The sequence below is a fragment of the Aedes albopictus genome, chromosome 1 (assembly GCF_035046485.1).
Source record: "Aedes albopictus strain Foshan chromosome 1, AalbF5, whole genome shotgun sequence".
Classification (NCBI taxonomy): domain Eukaryota; kingdom Metazoa; phylum Arthropoda; class Insecta; order Diptera; family Culicidae; genus Aedes; species Aedes albopictus.
In genome coordinates, this window is record NC_085136.1 from 172,679,704 (window position 1) to 172,698,619 (window position 18,916).

Consider the following 18,916-nt stretch of genomic DNA (forward strand, 5'->3'; position numbering starts at 1 on the left):
GATGTACGACGCCGTGGACCAAGAGCTCGACCGGCTGGAGAAGCTGAATATCATCACTCCGGTCGAATATTCGGAGAGGGCAGCTCCGATCGTCGTCGTCCGCAAAGCCAATGGCACCATCCGAATTTGCGGAGACTATTCCACTGGGTTAAATGCTGCTCTCCAACCAAATCAGTACCCACTTCCACTGCCCGACGACATCTTCGCCAAGCTGGCTAACTGTAAGTACTTCAGCCAGATCGATTTGTCCGACGCCTTCTTGCAGGTGGAAGTTGACGAGCAGTGCCGTAAGTTGCTCACCATAAATACGCATCGTGGCCTCTATTCCTACAACCGCCTCCCGCCGGGTGTGGAAGTCCAACCTGGGGCATTCCAGCAGATCACCGATACCATGCTAGCCGGTCTGGAGTGCACTTCCGGATATCTTGACGATGTCATCATCGGCGGTCGGACTGAAGAGGAGCACGATCGCAATTTGCGGGCTGTCCTGAAGCGAATTCAGGATTTCAATTTTTCCAAAGATTCTTTTAGAAATTTCTCCAAGGATTCCTTCAAAAATTACTGCAACGCTTTTTTTTTTTGAAAAAAATCTGCAAGGGCTCTTCAAGGAGTTTCTCTAAAGTTTTATTAATAGATTCATCCTAGAAATCCTCCAATAAATTTCAAAAGAATCCATTGGATAATAGTTTTTAAAAAATCTACCAATGATCAATACAGAAGTTCCTCGAAGAAAATTCTGAGAGGAACTTCTGTTGGAATTCATTCCAAAAATCCTTCTGGATTTCTTCCAAAGAATTCTTTAGAATTCATCTACTCTACGAGTTTCCCCAAGGATTTTTTCAGGAATTTTTGCTAGCATTCCTCTAACAACTCTTCTAAAAATTTCTATTGTGTCTGTTGATCAGACTCCTTAGAAATTCTTTCGAAAAACTCTCATTCTCATTCCGAAAAAAAAAACATTCAAAGTTACCTTCAACATCTCAGTCAAGCATTTCTCCAGGATTTATTTGTGATTCCTGCAGAAGTTCCTCTGAAATTTCGTCAAAAAAAAAATCTTCGAGGATTCCTGGTAGGGTCAACGTGTCTTAGTAATCCTACAATCCCAAATTCATCCTATTCGAAAACAAAGCACCCGAATAGAAAATTATGGTTCATGGTATCGTGCATATTATAGGATGTTCATTTGTGGAATAGTAATGATAGATATAATAATATATTCATGATTGAATGATTCAAGTCTTTGAAATTAGATCAATAAATACTTTTCAATGATCGTACTATTAATGATAACGATTCCTTCTATGATTCATGAATAATTTTTAATAATTAGTTATTCATGAATTTGCTGACCGCAATCAATAGTTAAAGCCTTTTTACTGCACTCAGACCGTACAGTCAAAATCGAAATGCAAATATGATGAATTATAACAAACACACCTTGTAATCCTAGTCAAATCCGTGATCTAACTCGTCAGCAAGCCCGTCAGTGCTTGAAAAAAATATTCCTGGTAACCAATTCCTAATTACCAACACTAACACGCTCTTGATCACGCTACCACGGTTTTGTGAAGAACATGGGAAACTTTACATGCCGCAGGTGGTAGATATATTCCCGTGCACATCCTCCGTCCATCCGTCGTCACTGCACTGTAAGTATCGGCTCCGGCATCGGTTTCCACTGGGGTTCACTGCGATAGATCAAAGAATATTCCTGCCTAACATTTTTTTTGTCCTTCGCGCCTTTACAACATTACTGCATTTCGGTCAACCGCGAGCACAGATTCTGTTTGGTGTCGTGCGTAAACACCACAGGAGAAATTATCAAGACAGATTGATCAGGTTCGATTCCCGATCCTTCAAATAAAAAACGCCGTCGAAGTAAACAATGATTCACATAATCGTCGCCAAACTTGACAGTGTCCGACAAGTGCCCGCAGGGGTGTGCTTTTTTCCTGTCGGTAAAGTAGATTTGGTGAAATATTTCCGTTTTGTTTTTATTATTCGTCGTATCATAAAGTAGATGATAGAGCGATTATAACATGTATGATTCTGCAAAATTTTTGTTCGGGAAATTTGGCATTTTTGAATGGTAACGATACTTAACAACCCATTCGGCCTATCATCAAAACTCCCGGAATGATAAATGCTATCATCAAAACGACTAGTCTTATCATCGATTTATAATCCACTTTATGATAGCACGAATAATTACTAAAACATACGCTGTACAATTAATGTATCATACCGTTTTATTCGGGCAATTACCACGCCGATTGATTACGTACCGTAAAATGGGGTGTTAAGAACTCATGGGGTGTTAAGGGATTCAACTTCACATACTACTTTAAAAAATCGCCAGACCGTATAAAAATTGATTTACTAATTCCAAATTAGCTTCAAATGTGTGTTGGAGATAAAGGCATAATGTAAGGATTACCACTCATGAAAATACGGTTTTAACTGGACACTAGACATCAAAAATAGAACGGCATTGCTTTTTCTCAATTTTGCTACCATTGAAACATTTATTTGTAAGGTCAGAGATATTATGTATTAGGAAAAATATGTGAGTAATCGTAAGATGTCCTACAACTCATTTCAAACGAAACTAGGGTGAAATATTTAATATTATTTACTAAAGTGGTTTCGAACAACGACAATTTTTGTGAAAAACGACTAGTTTCATAAACTGGTGGGGTTTTAAGGGATGCAATTTCTCAAATAACTTTTTTATTTGTATCATGAAGTTTTGAGGTGATTGATTCATTGTATAACAGTAAGAGATCGCAGTAGGCTACGCGCGCGGGCGGTCGAGTTTTTGGTTTGCTGTCAAGTTTTTTCGCTCTCGTTCGGTTTTAGATTCGGCCGAAAAAATGGAGTTTTTCCATTCGAATTACACAGTGTTACGCAATCCGTGGATATAATTTGTTTTTAAAATTTTGCACCGTGAGTAGATTTAAACAGTGAGAATAATTTAAAATCGTGCGATTTAGAGCAACCATCGTGAGTATGACGATTTTGGATTCAAGGAACGCGAGCCGGTCACAATCAGCATGCAAATCGACGACGACGTAAAAAATCATAGAAACAAGCTGTTAAAACTCTATTTCAAGGTAGTGAACCAAATTTTTAGAAGTTGTGCGGCTTTGTGACGAAGAAGGGAAACACAGTGCGGGAAAAATGTGTTGGGCAAAGGAATTGTGATATTGTTATTTGAAGTGTGCATGTACCCTCTGGGAGAAATTCCGGAAGTTATGACTTTGCTGATTGGATCGAGCGCAAACTGCTTCAACTTCAGGACTTTTACCAGTAAAACCGGTGAGATCTTTCCTATTTGATTGCTTTCATCAGTTTGGAGATTCATAATCGTAAAATAAATTTACATTTTTATGGTAAGTTTCCAGTTCCCAAGTAGAGCGCTCAAGTAAAATTCCTCCTTTTTCCGTGAGTAATTTTGACATTTGTTTAACCGACAGCATTTTTACGAAACGATGCTGTAAGAAGGATGTGAAGAATAGGGCACTGCATACGGCGGTTGCTAGATAAATTGTTCGTTGTTCGTGTGGCGTTTCGTGGCCTTGTTGTTTACGATTTGGACTTAAAGAAATTTCGCTCGTTTCCTCAGGAAGTGTGATTGAAATTTAAATTTAATTTTTGCGCGCGTATGGGGAAATTCCAGATAGTGAGATTTCAACGGAGTTCCAAGGGAAATGCTAATGAGAGACATTGCGCTGGGAATCTGAGGGAACTTTTATAGGTATTACAGCGAGAACTATGGATGGATACTAATTATAAATTCTGCAATATTGGAGTTCAGACTACGGTGGGAGGAATTCTGCTGGAACTCTGACGGTTACCTTGTGGAGTTTGAGACGAAATTCGAGGTAGGACAAAGCTTCACGGGGAATTTAATGAAGATCCACGAAAGATTCTTTGTGATGAATCTTTTGGCATTCCGTACGAAGGTTTTTCTTTGGGGTTTCGCGGAAAATCCTCTTGAAAATCTTCCAGATGTTCCACCGAAAAATCCACCAGAAGTTCGCACGGGATTCTCCGTTCCTTCTAATTCAGGATTTATTTATTTGTTTTGTTTTTAATTTTGGGATCTTCTAGGAGTTCCTTCCGGGTTTCTCCAGAGGTGTTTTCTAAGATTCTACCAGGAGTTTTTTCAAACTTTTCTACAATAATTACATTCGGGATTTCTTAAGTATTTTTTATTCGGGGTTCACTCAGATATTTATTCGGAGATTTCCGCAGAAATTCAATTAGGGATCATTTCAAGACCCGAATAGAAAATTATGGTTCATGGTATCGTGCATATTATAGGATGTTCATTTGTGGAATAGTAATGATAGATATAATAATATATTCATGATTGAATGATTCAAGTCTTTGAAATTAGATCAATAAATACTTTTCAATGATCGTACTATTAATGATAACGATTCCTTCTATGATTCATGAATAATTTTTAATAATTAGTTATTCATGAATTTGCTGACCGCAATCAATAGTTAAAGCCTTTTTACTGCACTCAGACCGTACAGTCAAAATCGAAATGCAAATATGATGAATTATAACAAACACACCTTGTAATCCTAGTCAAATCCGTGATCTAACTCGTCAGCAAGCCCGTCAGTGCTTGAAAAAAATATTCCTGGTAACCAATTCCTAATTACCAACACTAACACGCTCTTGATCACGCTACCACGGTTTTGTGAAGAACATGGGAAACTTTACATGCCGCAGGTGGTAGATATATTCCCGTGCACATCCTCCGTCCATCCGTCGTCACTGCACTGTAAGTATCGGCTCCGGCATCGGTTTCCACTGGGGTTCACTGCGATAGATCAAAGAATATTCCTGCCTAACATTTTTTTTGTCCTTCGCGCCTTTACAACATTACTGCATTTCGGTCAACCGCGAGCACAGATTCTGTTTGGTGTCGTGCGTAAACACCACAGGAGAAATTATCAAGACAGATTGATCAGGTTCGATTCCCGATCCTTCAAATAAAAAACGCCGTCGAAGTAAACAATGATTCACATAATCGTCGCCAAACTTGACAGTGTCCGACAAGTGCCCGCAGGGGTGTGCTTTTTTCCTGTCGGTAAAGTAGATTTGGTGAAATATTTCCGTTTTGTTTTTATTATTCGTCGTATCATAAAGTAGATGATAGAGCGATTATAACATGTATGATTCTGCAAAATTTTTGTTCGGGAAATTTGGCATTTTTGAATGGTAACGATACTTAACAACCCATTCGGCCTATCATCAAAACTCCCGGAATGATAAATGCTATCATCAAAACGACTAGTCTTATCATCGATTTATAATCCACTTTATGATAGCACGAATAATTACTAAAACATACGCTGTACAATTAATGTATCATACCGTTTTATTCGGGGAGTACCTTCTAGGATTTCCACAGGAATTAATTCTTAGATTCGTCCTGGAGTTCTTTCAGTGATTCTTCCAGGAGTTCTTTCTAAGATACAACTTTTTGAGATTCCTCTAGGTTTTCTCTTGGCGTGTCTTATGTGAATCCTCAAAGAATTCTTTTTGTAATTTCTCTATCTTCTTCCGGGATTCCTCCAGGAACTCCTTCTAGATTTCCTCTAGGAGTAAATTTATGGGTTCCTCTCATAGTTTCTTCTGGTATTTCTCAAGGATTTTCTTCTAAGATTACACCAGGGGTGGCATCAGGGACCTCTCCAGAAATTTTACCCGGGGTATCTTCCGGGAATTTTTCAAAAGTTCTTTCCGGAATTTCTTCAGAACTTCCAGACTCCTGGAAAATAAGTCAAGGTTCTTCCAGGAGTTCCTTCTAAGATTTGTCCAATAATTCATCCAGGATATCCTTCCGGGATTCCTTCAAGAACTTCTACTGGGATTCCTTGCAGATTACATATTCTGGAATTCATTCTGGAAGTTTCTTAAACTTTGTTCATGGAAATACTCCAGAAGTTTTTTATTCTTTATGGAAGTACTCCAAGACTTGCTCTTGAGTTCCTTATAAAATTCCTCCAACAGCTTCTTAAGGAATATCTCCAGCAGCTTTGTAGGGAATATCTACACGAGCGATTTCAGAGATTCTTTCAATAGTTTCTTCCCAGATAAAAAATCTGAAGGTATTCCAAAAGGTTCTGGAGAAATCCTAAAAAAAAAATCGCGAAGGAATCCCTGAAAGAACTTCTAGAATAATTTCATAGGAATCTTCTGGAGGAATCTCGGAAGGAATTTCTAGAGAATTCCATGAAGGAATCTCAGGAATCCCGTATGGAGTTACAGGAGTAATCCTAGAGAGAACTCCTGGAAGTTCTGAACAAATCCTAAACACGAAGCTGGAAGAATCTCTAAGGGAACTCCCTTTGGTGTCCCAGAAAGAATTCCTGGAGCAATCCTGAATTAATTTCTAGAGAGATCTAGGAAGGAATTTCTGGAGGAATCCCAAGCAGAAATTCTGAGGGAATCTCAGAGCAATTCTCGTAGGGATCTCGGAACGAATTCCTGGAATTCAGAAAAAATTCCTAATAAAATGGTAAATGACTAATTTTTTACCAGGAATAGTGTATTACGTAAAGCTAATACCATACAAATTTCATCAAAATCGGTTGAATATTGGTGGAGATATCGTTGAAACAAGAAATTTGCCATTTGAGAAGTTTGAGCTAACGAACGTTTTTAAAAATATCACTTCTTCACCGTTATAGCTCTAGAACCAAAAATACTGAACCGATGTCAATCAAAACTGTTCTGTATGTAAAGTATACATGTAGAAATATTGTGTAAAAATTTCATTCAATTTGATCTAGCCGTAATAAAGTTTTAGCCGCATATGTGGCACAAAGTCACAATAAGCAAAAATGTTTTTTTTTGTATCATGACATTCAAACAGTTATAACTTGAAAAGTTTTCAAGCAATTTGGCTAAGAACAGTTTTATAATGGTTTTACAATTTCAAATGTTAATAAAAATCGGAACAGTCATGACAGTTGTACAAACAAAACAGTACACACGGAATGAAATGGTTAAAATGTACCTAAAATATCGCTTAAAGAGTTTTGAATACTAGAAAAACGTACTGAACCGATTTTGAGATTTTTTTTATCAGTTTATTGATACTCTGTTAAGAACTTCGAGTCAAATTTTCAGACGTCTTGACGAGTTACATCAAAATTATAACCTACACAATTTTTAAAACGGGTGAAAAAAATTGCTAAAATCTTATTTTATGATATTAACAATACCTGCGCCAATATCAAACTGAATTCCTAAGTGTAGAATTAGCTATAAGTTAAGATACCTATAAATATAAACAGAAAAAAAATCAAACTGAATTTGTTGCCATTGTTATGGTATTAGCTACACATTATATATTATTCCTGGTCAAAAAAATATTTGATTTTGTGAACGCAATCAAAAGCTATACATTATTTTCTGTGTCCAAATTTCATCTTTACTTCCCAGGTTCTAGTGCACCATAGAACATTCAACAAACGAAATGAAATGATTATGATGCAACAGTTTTTAGAATCATTGTCTCCTTATCAGCTAAACTCAAATGCCATTTAATTTTTTTTCAACACTCGAACTATTTATAAACAATTCAGTTTTGGGGTGTCTTTATAAATTTTTAAACTACGTAACGGCAAATTATTCAACCTCAAGAAATTCAATTTCGTGTTCAGATGCAGCCATGCTGAGGGACGACGGAGTACACATTTTAGTGCGACACGGCTAAATACTAATGCACACTGTGAACGCGCAGGCGCGAAAGAAGAAACACAAAGAAAGAGAAATGTCCCTTTTACTCACGGAATAATACATCGACATATTATTCCGTACGGAAAAACAACAACATGACTGACAGCATCGCATGACAGTGCCATCTGTTGGCAAATAGCTTTCTGGCTGCGAATTACTTATCAACTGCGAACGTTTAAGTAATTTTGATTGCAAAAGTTTTACGTGAGCATTACTTGTCCTATCCTTTTACACAGTACTTATCAGGTGGAAACTAGCCATTAGGATGGGCCAACATTGAGAGGTCATGGGATCATAACTTTTTAGCTTATTTTCAGAGAGCGAGTAAAGGCGCTTAAGCCTAGGCATAAGGGCCAGGACATGGATTAAATACCTGTGTTCCATCCCCGGAAGGACCAAGGACCAAGGGGTGACATTAACCTTCTTAGCATCGTCACCCCCACCGAATCTTACCATATTTTAATTTTGATTTTTCATAAACTGAGCGGTTGGTACGAGATGTCCCCAATCATTGTCATTATTGTTGTATTAAAAACGCTACACAGTAGGCCTGGCCGCTTTAATGCTTGTAATGCATCTCCAATGTACTGCAATCATTAATAAGAAGAATGATGGAACTAGTCGATTCCATCATTCTCCAGGATTCTTTCAATGAATGGCTGTGTATGTGTAGACTAGACTAGACTAGACTAGGCACTAAGACTGCAGATTTGTTTCGTGTTTTTTCACATATGTAGCTATTAAGCTACCGCTATGTCATCAGTGATTCGCTAGAGGGATTACAGAATCATCCCTCATTCATAATTTCCTGAGAGCTAAAGTGACGTGTGTTCAAATATGACTGACTGCAAGCGCAACGGTGGCAAGACGAAGAGGAAGCCTGAATGCACAATGAAGACGTTCCCATGGTGATGGCAGCGCTACCTTGGATTGGATAAGTTCCAGTGAGAATATTCTGATTACTTTTAATAGAGACGAACCAGCCAAGGGCTGAAAGTCTCTTAAATAAAGACAAATTAATCAATCAATCTGATTACTTTTACTACAATAAAATTAACTAGATACGCGCCAGTTTCAAAGATTGTCTTTGAATCAGGAAGTGTGTTTGCATTATCATTCTCCAAATGATAACGGTAATGTACACATGCGGAGCTTATTGTTAGTGAAAGTGACTTCTGAATGGACGTGCATCTCCAGCCATTCTGAAATGAGTCTCTGAATCTGCAATAGAGCTATCACCACAGAGAAACAGACGTAACACTTAGAACAAATTTCATTAAAAACATCGTCACGAAAACGTAATCGCCCAATGCTAAATGTACTGTGCTTGGCCGGGCCGCCACTAGATGGCGGTTAGTGAGCAAACGTCAAACAGGAGCAAAAACGATACCAGCACCGCGAGTGGCCAATCGACGTACTACCGAATCATAACTACTGAATTAACCGTTAAAAAGGTGATCGATAGGAAGCGATGAGAGTGTGACGTCTGTTTCTCTGTGCTATCACCTTCTAACTCCCGGACTAAAGTCTTTTGCAATAGCATCAAAATAATATTGCAGAAAACTTTCTTCCATAATACCACTGCCGGACCATAATACCACTGCCGGACATTGGGGGTTAGTTGGATCACACACACACACACATACACACACACACACACACACACACACACACACACACACACACACACACACACACACACACACACACACACACACACACACACACACACACACACACACACACACACACACACACACACACACACAAACACACACACACACACACACACACACACACACAGGGCAGCAGGGATGTCCTGGGGCCTGACGCACCCCCCCGCTTGCGAGTCAGCCGCGTAGTTGCCGGCTAAGAATAGGACTACTAACCCCAATTCAAGGTGTCAAGCGACCCGTGCCGAGGAATGAGTGATCGAGGGGGTGAAAAAGATGCTCGATCTTTAACGGAGCCTGTGGGGCACCTGGGCACCCCCCACAGTAAGCTGTCCCTTACCGCGTTAATGCAGAGCTCTGGCGTGGTGGACATTCTTTCTCGTGCGACTCGTGGGAATCAAATATGAGTAAAAATCTTAAGAATCAAAATACAGGTGGAAGTAGCGGTGCGATCAACCCCTTCGCAAGAAGTGGGTTGATGAGGTCTCCTACAAGGAGAAGCGAGGAGTCAGGTGCTGGAAGCTGCTTACGCAGCTCAAGCGTGGGAGCTCCTGTCCACTCCACGGCAAGCCAGCCGGCGGAGGTCATGGACGGAGCATGGTTGCTGAGGGCCATCAGCCAAGTTGCAGAAAAAGGATAGCTCTGGTTCAGCTACCTGTGGCGGACGTTAAAAAGTCCGTTAAAGTAGGGAGTATTAAGGTGGGCTGGTGTGTATGTCACCTGACATTCCACGAGCCACCTGAGGTTTGCTTCAGGTGTCTGGAACCAGGACACAAGTCGTGGGACTGCAAAGGCCCCGACAGGCGCAAACTGTGTAGGCGATGCGGCGCTGAAGGCCATAAGGCCCAAAGCTGCACGAGTCCGCCCATCTGCATGATCTGTACCGGGAAAACCTCGAAAAACAGACATGCGATGGGTGGTCCAGGGTGCCCGGCCTTTAAGAAAGCCGCAGTGAGCAACAAATCACAGTGCAGGTAACGCAGCTGAACCTGAACCACTGTGATGCGGCTCAGCAACTGCTTTGTCAGGCGGTTTCTGAGTGGGAGACGGATATCGCCATCATTTCGGACCCATACCGAGTACCCGCCGGCAACGGCATCTGGGCCTCGGATGGGACCAGGAAAATGGCGGCGATATGGACGACGGGTAAATACCCCGTGCAGGAGTTGGTGTCTACTACATATGAGGGCTTCGTGGTCGCCAAAGTAAACGGGGTCTTCTTCTGTAGCTGTTATGCGCCTCCGCGGTGGCCGATCGAGCGGTTCACGCAAATGCTGGACCGCTTAACGACCGTGCTAACAGGGCGAAGGCCGGTGGTAATAGCGGGTGACTTTAATGCCTGGGCTGTGGAATGGGGAAGCCGTTTCACGAACCAGCGGGGTCAGATCCTGCTAGAAACACTGGCCATCTTAGATGTCGACTTGGCTAACGTCGGTACCAAGAGTACCTATAGTCGAAATGGAGCGGAGTCAATTATTGACGTGACCTTTTGTAGTCCTGGCCTAACAAGTAGTCCGAACTGGAGAGTAGATGATGGCTACACTCACAGCGACCACCTGGCGGTTCGCTACAGTATCGACTACAACAACAGCAGACAGCGGATAGAAGAAGAGGCGGCTAGGCCAAGGCCAAGCCCTCGTAGGTGGAAGACATCATACTTCGACGAAGAGGTATTTAGGGAAGCGCTCCGCCGTGAGCGAAACTTAATCGGTTTAGACGGCGACGAGCTGGTAGCGGTGCTCTCACGTGCGTGTGATGCGACCATGCCTAGGCGAGTCCACCCTAGAAATGGGAGGCCACCGGCTTACTGGGGGACCGACGCGATTGCGGACCTGCGCCGCGCCTGCCTACGGGCTAGGCGGCGGATGCAGCTAGCACGATCAGAGGAAGAGCGAAACGAACGGCGGGTGGTGTTCGCCGCTGCAAAAGCCGCGCTCAAGACCGAGATAAGAGCAAGCAAAAAGGCCTGCTTTGAGGGTCTCTGTCAGAGTGCCAATACGAACCCGTGGGGTGACGCTTACAGGATCGTTATGGCCAAGACGAGAGGTGTGATGGCTCCTACAGAGCAATCTCCAGAGATGTTGGAGGGGATCATTGGAGGACTTTTTCCGCGTCATGATCCTAGTCCTTGGCCTCCTTTCGTAGGACAGCCGGGGACTGGGGCTGGCGATGAGGAAAGGGTCACCGATGTGGAACTTGCGGGGATAGCTAAGTCCCTTAGCGTAGGTAAGGCCCCAAGTCCGGACGGAGTTCCGAACCTGGCCTTAAAAGTAGCTATTGCAGAAGCTCCCGAGATGTTCAGGTCTGCTATGCAGAAATGCCTGGACGAGGGAGTTTTCCCAGAAGCTTGGAAGAGGCAGAGCCTGGTACTATTGCCAAAGGCGGGGAAACCACCCGGAGACCCGTCGGCATATAGACCAATATGCTTGATTGACACGGCGGGGAAGGTGCTCGAAAAGATCATCCTCAATAGAATGTTGAAGTTCACTGAGGGCGTAAATGGTCTCTCGAGCAACCAGTATGGCTTTCGGAAGGGGAGGTCCACCGTAGACGCTATCTTGTCGGTTACAAAAACCGCCGAGAAAGCACTCGAGCCTAAGAGGAGGGGAATTCGCTTCTGCGGGGTAGTGACTCTGGATGTAAGGAATGCATTTAATAGCGCCAGTTGGGCTGCTATTGCCGATGCGCTCTTGCGTCTGGGGATACCGGAGTACTTGTACAATATTCTCGGAAGCTACTTCCAGAATCGCGTACTAGTATACGACACGGAGGTGGGTCGGAAGTGCTTTCACATAACCTCAGGAGTCCCGCAAGGTTCCATCCTGGGTCCGGTGTTATGGAATGTCATGTACGACGAGGTGTTGAGGTTAGAGTACCCAGTGGGAGTGGTGATTGTCGGATTTGCCGACGATATTACGCTCGAAGTCTACGGTGAAACGATCGAGGAGGTGAAGTTGACTACCGACCACTCGATCAAGGTTGTGGAGGCGTGGATGCGGTCCAGAAAACTGGAGCTGGCTCACCACAAGACAGAGGTGACGGTTGTTAACAACATGCAGTCGGCGCAGCAGACGGAGATCAGTGTAGGAGAATGCACTATCCTGTCGAAGCGCTCTGTCAAGCACTTGGGCGTGATGATCGACGATAAGCTTACCTTCGGTAGCCACGTCGATTATGCCTGTAAAAGAGCCTCCACAGCTATTGCGGCACTGTCCCGGATGATGTCCAATAGCTCAGCGGTGTACGCCAGTAAGCGCAAGCTTCTGGCTAGTGTTGCTACGTCCATACTTAGGTATGGCGGCCCGGCGTGGGGTACCGCGCTAAGTACTGAATGCTACCGACGGAAGCTGGAAAGTACTTACAGGCTTATGTGTCTGAGGGTTGCAAGCGCGTACCGTACCGTGTCACACGACGCTCTCTGTGTCATTACTGGTATGGTGCCTATCAGCATTCTTATCAGTGAGGACATGGAGTGCTTCGAAATGCGCGGCACAAGAGGCATACGCAAGACTGTCAGGATGGCCTCTATTGTCAAATGGCAGCGCGCGTGGGACAGTTCCACCAAAGGAAGGTAGACCCATAGGTTGATACCGAGGGTAGATAGTTGGATTAATAGGCGCCATGGGGAAGTTTCATTCCACCTGACACAGGTCCTTACAGGTCATGGTTGCTTCCGACAGTATCTACACCGTTTCGGGCATGCGGATTCTCCCGAATGCCCAGTGTGCAATGGTTTAGAGGAAACGGCGGAACACGTGTTGTTCGTGTGCCCGCGTTTTCGCACAATGCGTGACCGCATGCTTGCCACATGCGGGGAGGACACAACTCCGGACAACTTGGTCCAGAGAATGTGTAGGGATGAGATTAGCTGGAATGCCGTTTCAACGGCTATCACCCATATCGTCTGGGAGCTACAGAGGAGGTGGCGCGTGGACTCGGAGAATGGCTAGTCCAGATGCAGTACAAGAGGTGGTCCAGGGGTTCGAAGTCGGCTTCGTAGGTCATACCGGTGCCCTGCGGTCGAGATCGACCCTTACAGCGATTATGTAGCCGCGGAGAGGAAGTCCCGGTAGCGGTGCTGTCGTGGCGTCGGTCTACTGGGTTGGATCTGAGCCCGCGGTTGGAAAGGGGTCCCCGGCAAGGGTCGGGGTAGGTGAGATCCTGCTGTCTGCAACCTACGGGTGCATCTGATAGGGCCTGAAGGGTAGTGATACCCTTCCTTTGCGGGCAGGTCAGATCGGGTTGCACGTGGGCATCAGTTCTTGATGTCCGCTCAGCAGTAGGGCGCGGGCGGGGTTGACCCTGCCCGCCTTCCGAGGACAAAGGGAGTGGCGAGGACCACTCGGGAAACTGGCTAAGCGCCAGCATGCTATCGTGATGGACTCTCCAGAGCGAGTCATCGATGTTCGTTGCTGCTAGGCTACGGCAGCTAACCTTGAGGGTGCGATATGCACTAGCCCCTCTCTGAAGCAATACCTTCTTGGTGGTTCCGGAGAGACGTAGGGTTTGGCGACCATAGGAATGTGTTTTAGTGGGTCGAGGAGAGAGTAGTCCTGGCTTCTACCGGCATTGTAGAAGACGGCCTCATCCCCACACTACCCTAACCTTCCTGTTAGGGTGTCTGATGAGCAGATTTATCCCCTTATGGTTTAGAAGGAAAAAAAAAACACACACACACACACACACACACAGCTGGTGGCAGCTTGGGAATTCATCCTAAGCGAAAATCGTTCACACATCCGTGTGGATTACCACCTTTGGCTCTTTTTTCGGGGAGTGACCGAGCTTCTGGTTTCCAGATAGCTCAAGCAGAGGATGCCTAGGATGTGGCGGGGTTTCAACAGTGGGCTCTGTTGGATCTCCATAAAAAGCCACACATCCGCAAGCAACTCTGTACAAGCGACCTGGTACCGCTTCCAAAGTGCCTTAGCCCAAATACTCGGAGTGCCAATCGGCACATCAGGATCGATGCCAGTAACATCCTGATTATGGCATACTGGTCAACGCAAACGACAACGGACTACGGATTACGGATAGGATGACGACGATGGGCTGACATTCGTGCCATTCTGCTTCCTGAGTAAGGAAGGGTGACACCTACTTGAAACGGCGAGCGGGCTAATGGTGCGTCTGCCTCCGTCCCGGTAAAACCTTGGCAGGCCTCCGGATACGTTCTTCATCTGTCCATCATTTTTGATGGGTACTAGGCTCGGATGTAACACTCCCGACTTGCGCTGATCTGGCTCTGGACACGGACCCCATGAAGATACGTGTTCAACCCTCGCTTGGCCTCCCTGATTCATAGACAACCAAGAGATCACGAACGATTGCGGTAAGTAGGCCTTGACCAGGTTACAGGTCTTTTTTCTCGCGCTTGTCATTTTTTTCCATTTTCAGGTGAATTTCATCCCGTGGTACTGGATTGAAGAGAAGTTTGTAGCTGATTAGGATTTTCGTTTCGTTGGATCCTGAGTTGTTTTCCCGAGGTGTATTCCCCCCCCACAAGTTTGTTCAAGTTTTCCAGTTAACGTTGGCAATTTTGGCGTTTCAAGTTCAAATTGACTGGTGTTGGTGTTGGCTGTGTCCCTTAGACGTTCTGTTTATCAAGTTAAGTACTTTTCTTATTATTTATTTATTTATTCATCGTAGTTTTATTTAGTATATATAGTTTTACATGGATATTGATGTTTCGAAAGAAGGGGATCCTCCTCCAGGACCATCTGATATGAATTCATTTCGTGTTAAAGTTTATCCTCCCTCATTTGATGGACCATTTGTGGTTTATTTCAGGAAAAAAGAAAAACCTATCAATGTTTTGCTTATTTCATCTGAAATTTATAAAAAATATTCCTCAGTCAAGGAAATCAAAAAAATTTCCTTAGACAAATTGAGAGTTATTTTTAGTTCACGAGAGGATGCAAATTCTCTCCTTGAATCTAAACTTTTTATTAATTCATACCGTGTATATGCTCCATGTGATTTTTGCGAAATCAATGGAGTTATATACGATGAAACATTAGATTGTGATGATGTTAGAAAATTTGGCATGGGTATTTTCAAAAATAATTCGATTGCACCTGTCCAAGTTTTGGAATGCAATAGATTATCAAAATTAGTTTTGAATGACAAAGATTCAAAGTATGTTCATTCAAACTGTTTTAAAATAACGTTCGCTGGATCAGTTCTTCCTGACTTTGTCATGGTTGACAATGTAACTTTTGATGTGCGTCTTTATTTCCCAAAGCTAATGCACTGCGAACGTTGCCTTCAATTTGGACATACTTTGAAGTTTTGCTCAAACAAACCAAAATGTGGTAAATGTGGTGAACCTCATTTATCTACAAATTGTAGCAAAATTTCTGATATTTGCATATATTGTAAACAGAAGCATACTTCTTTGAAGGAATGTTCTGTTTATATTAGTAATCAAAAACAACTTAATCAAAGATTGAAAAATAAAAATCAATTTTCGTATTCACAAATTCTAAAATCATCAGGAAATTTTTGTGATCCAAATATTTTTGACAATTTAGCCGTTGATGAGCAGGACGATTCCTTTAACTCAAATGAATTCATTTACAAACCTCCTATAAAAAGAAAGAAAATTTTAAATGCAAATAAAACATCTTCAGCTAATTTTTCATCTCAACCTACACAGTCTTTTGACAAAAATTTTCCTCGTTTGAATTCTTCTCCTCGAATCATTCCTGGATTTCAAAAGGTTGATTGCTCTTCATCAAACAATAATAATAATCCAAACGACAATTTTAATGAATCATCTAATGGGGAGAATAAATCTTCAATTTTGTCAATTTTAGAAGAGTTAGTTGAATTCCTGGGTTTTAGTGATTTTTGGAAATCATTAATAAAGAAAATTTTACCATTCCTTGCTACACTTTTTGAAAAATTGAATTCATTCGGTCCTCTCATTGCCTCATTTTTTGCATCGTAATGGCTTACAATAATGCTGGAAAATTGAACATTTTGCAATGGAATTGCCGTAGTATAATTCCAAAAATAGATAGATTAAAATCATTGATTTCGATTCATAATTTGGATATATTTTGTTTGAATGAAACTTGGTTAGTAGAAACAAAATTCTTACGAATTCCGTCCTTTAATATAATTCGAAAAGATAGGAACGATTCATTTGGGGGAGTTTTGGTTGGTATTCGAGAAGGGATTCAATTCAAATATTTGAATTTTTCGTTTCATACACAGATAGAATATTTGGTAGTTTCTGTTCAAGAGAATGGGATGAATTTTCATATAGTTTGTTTATACATTCCTCCCAATGCATCATTCTCAATATTCGAATTAAGGACCATTTTGGATAAGGTTCCTTCTCCTTTTTTCGTTTTGGGTGATTTAAATGCACATAGTTTTGCTTGGGGTTGTGATAAAAATGATGGTAGAGGTAGTTTGATACTTGATTTGATTGACGAGTTAAATCTAAACATTTTAAATGATGGGTCATTCACTAGAATTGCTGTTCCTCCTTTAAATAATTCATGTGTGGATTTATCTCTTTGCTCAAGTAGTTTGTCGTTTTGTTCATCTTGGAAGACAATTGATGACCCCAATGGTAGTGATCATCTTCCTTTATTGTTTGTAATTAATAACCCTGATCGTAATAAATTTGTATCTAAAATAGTAGTTCCCGATTTATCAAAAAATGTGGATTGGGTAAAATTTGCCGATTTAATTTCCTTATCATTAATAAACTTAAATGATTCAATTTCTCCAATTGTTAATTATAAACAATTTAAAAATGTCCTCATACAATGTTTAACTAAATCTCAAAAATATATTTCCAATTGTAATGTTAAAAAGAAAAGACGTCCAACGTTTTGGTGGGATAGTGAATGTTATTTGGCATTGAAAACCAAGTCTGACGCTTTCAAAACATTCCGTCGTACAGGTGCTAGAGAGGATTATTTTTCGTATTGTAAAGCTGAAGCATTATTTACTAGGATTACCAAATTTAAAAAACGAAATTATTGGAAAAATTTCATAGAAAGCCTTGATAGAGAGACTTCTTTATCTACATTATGGTCTGTTGCAAAAAATTTAAGAAATTATGATTCTTCTTCTCTTGATACTCTTGAATATTCTGATAATTGGATTGATCAATTTGCATCAAAAATTTGTCCTGCGTTTGTTCAGCATTCAGTAAAATTTAAAAATTCACAATCCATTAATTATTTTCCTGAATTATCTAATGCTTTTTCGATAGAAGAATTTGATTTGGCTTTATCAATTACAAATAATACTGCTCCTGGTATGGATGACATAAAATTTATTGTGCTTAAAAATTTACCTATTGAAGGTAAAATGTATTTACTTTCTATTTATAATTCCTTTCTATGTCAAAATATTCTGCCATTGGAATGGCGATCTATAAAAGTAGTTAGCATATTGAAACCAGGAAAAGATCCTTCTATGGCTGAAAGTCGTAGACCAATTAGTTTATTATCATGTCTCCGAAAATTAATGGAAAGGATGATTTTGAACCGTTTGGAGGTATGGGCAGAAAAAAATAATATATTTTCATCGTCTCAATTTGGATTTAGAAAAGGTCGTGGCACTCGTGATTGTACTGCTCTTTTAGCATCTCAAAATCAGTTAGCTTTTAATAAAAAACAAGATGTCATTTCCACCTTTCTTGATGTTTCCGGAGCTTATGATTCTGTCCTAATTGATTTGCTTTTCCATAAAATGAATCATTTCAAAATTCCAGTATTGATATCCAACTTTATTTACAATTTATTTTCTTTCAAAATTATGAATTTCGTTCACAATGGATCTACGAAAATGATTCGTTATAGTTATTTCGGTCTTCCTCAAGGCTCTTGTTTGAGTCCTTTCTTATATAATTTATTCACTTGCGATTTATATTCTGTAATTCCTAATGGTAGTTATTTTATTCAATTTGCTGATTATAAAGTAATATCGATCAGCGGTAAAAATAGAGAAGTTATTCGACATTATATGCAATGTTCATTAGATAATATTAGTATATGGGCTCATGACAATGGGTTTAGTTTTTCAGTTCAAAAAACCAAATTCATTATATTTTCGCGTAAACATTCCACCATCAGTGTGAATTTGTATCTTAGTGGACATGAAATTGAACAAGTTTTTGTTTATAAATATCTTGGAATTTGGTACGATTCTTAATTAATTTGGAGTTATCATATTAAATACATCCAAAAAATTTGTGCCACGCGAATCAATTTTCTACGCACTATTACTGGTACTTGGTGGGGTGCTCATCCTTCGGATATGATAACTCTTTACATAACTACAATACGTTCTGTATTGGAATATGGATGTTTTACTTTCGGATCTGTATCTCAAACCCATTTTTCGAAGCTTGAAAAAATTCAATTTCGTAGTCTTAGAATTTGTTTGAAATTAATGAATTCTACTCACACTCAATCTATAGAAGTTTTAGCCGGGGCTGCTCCGCT

General features: G+C 41.2%; 1 protein-coding gene across 1 annotated transcript; it reads left to right on the forward strand.

The window, feature by feature from the left end:
* Position 1: 1 nt before the first annotated feature.
* LOC134289828 (uncharacterized protein K02A2.6-like) lies at positions 2 to 14,891 on the forward strand. The gene is made up of 2 exons (XM_062856411.1): positions 2 to 484; positions 14,841 to 14,891. The coding sequence occupies exons 1-2, from the start codon at positions 2 to 4 to the stop codon at positions 14,889 to 14,891; spliced, it is 534 nt and encodes a 177-aa protein (XP_062712395.1).
* The last annotated feature ends 4,025 nt before the right edge of the window (positions 14,892 to 18,916 follow it).

Coding starts and splice junctions, on each gene's coding strand:
- LOC134289828 (XM_062856411.1), top strand. CDS start 2: ATGTACGACGCCGTGGACCAAGAGCTCGACCGGCTGGAGAAGCTGAAT. Junction 485..14,840: donor ACGATCGCAATTTGCGGGCT/GTCCTGAAGCGA, acceptor TTCCATTTTCAG/GTGAATTTCATCCCGTGGTA.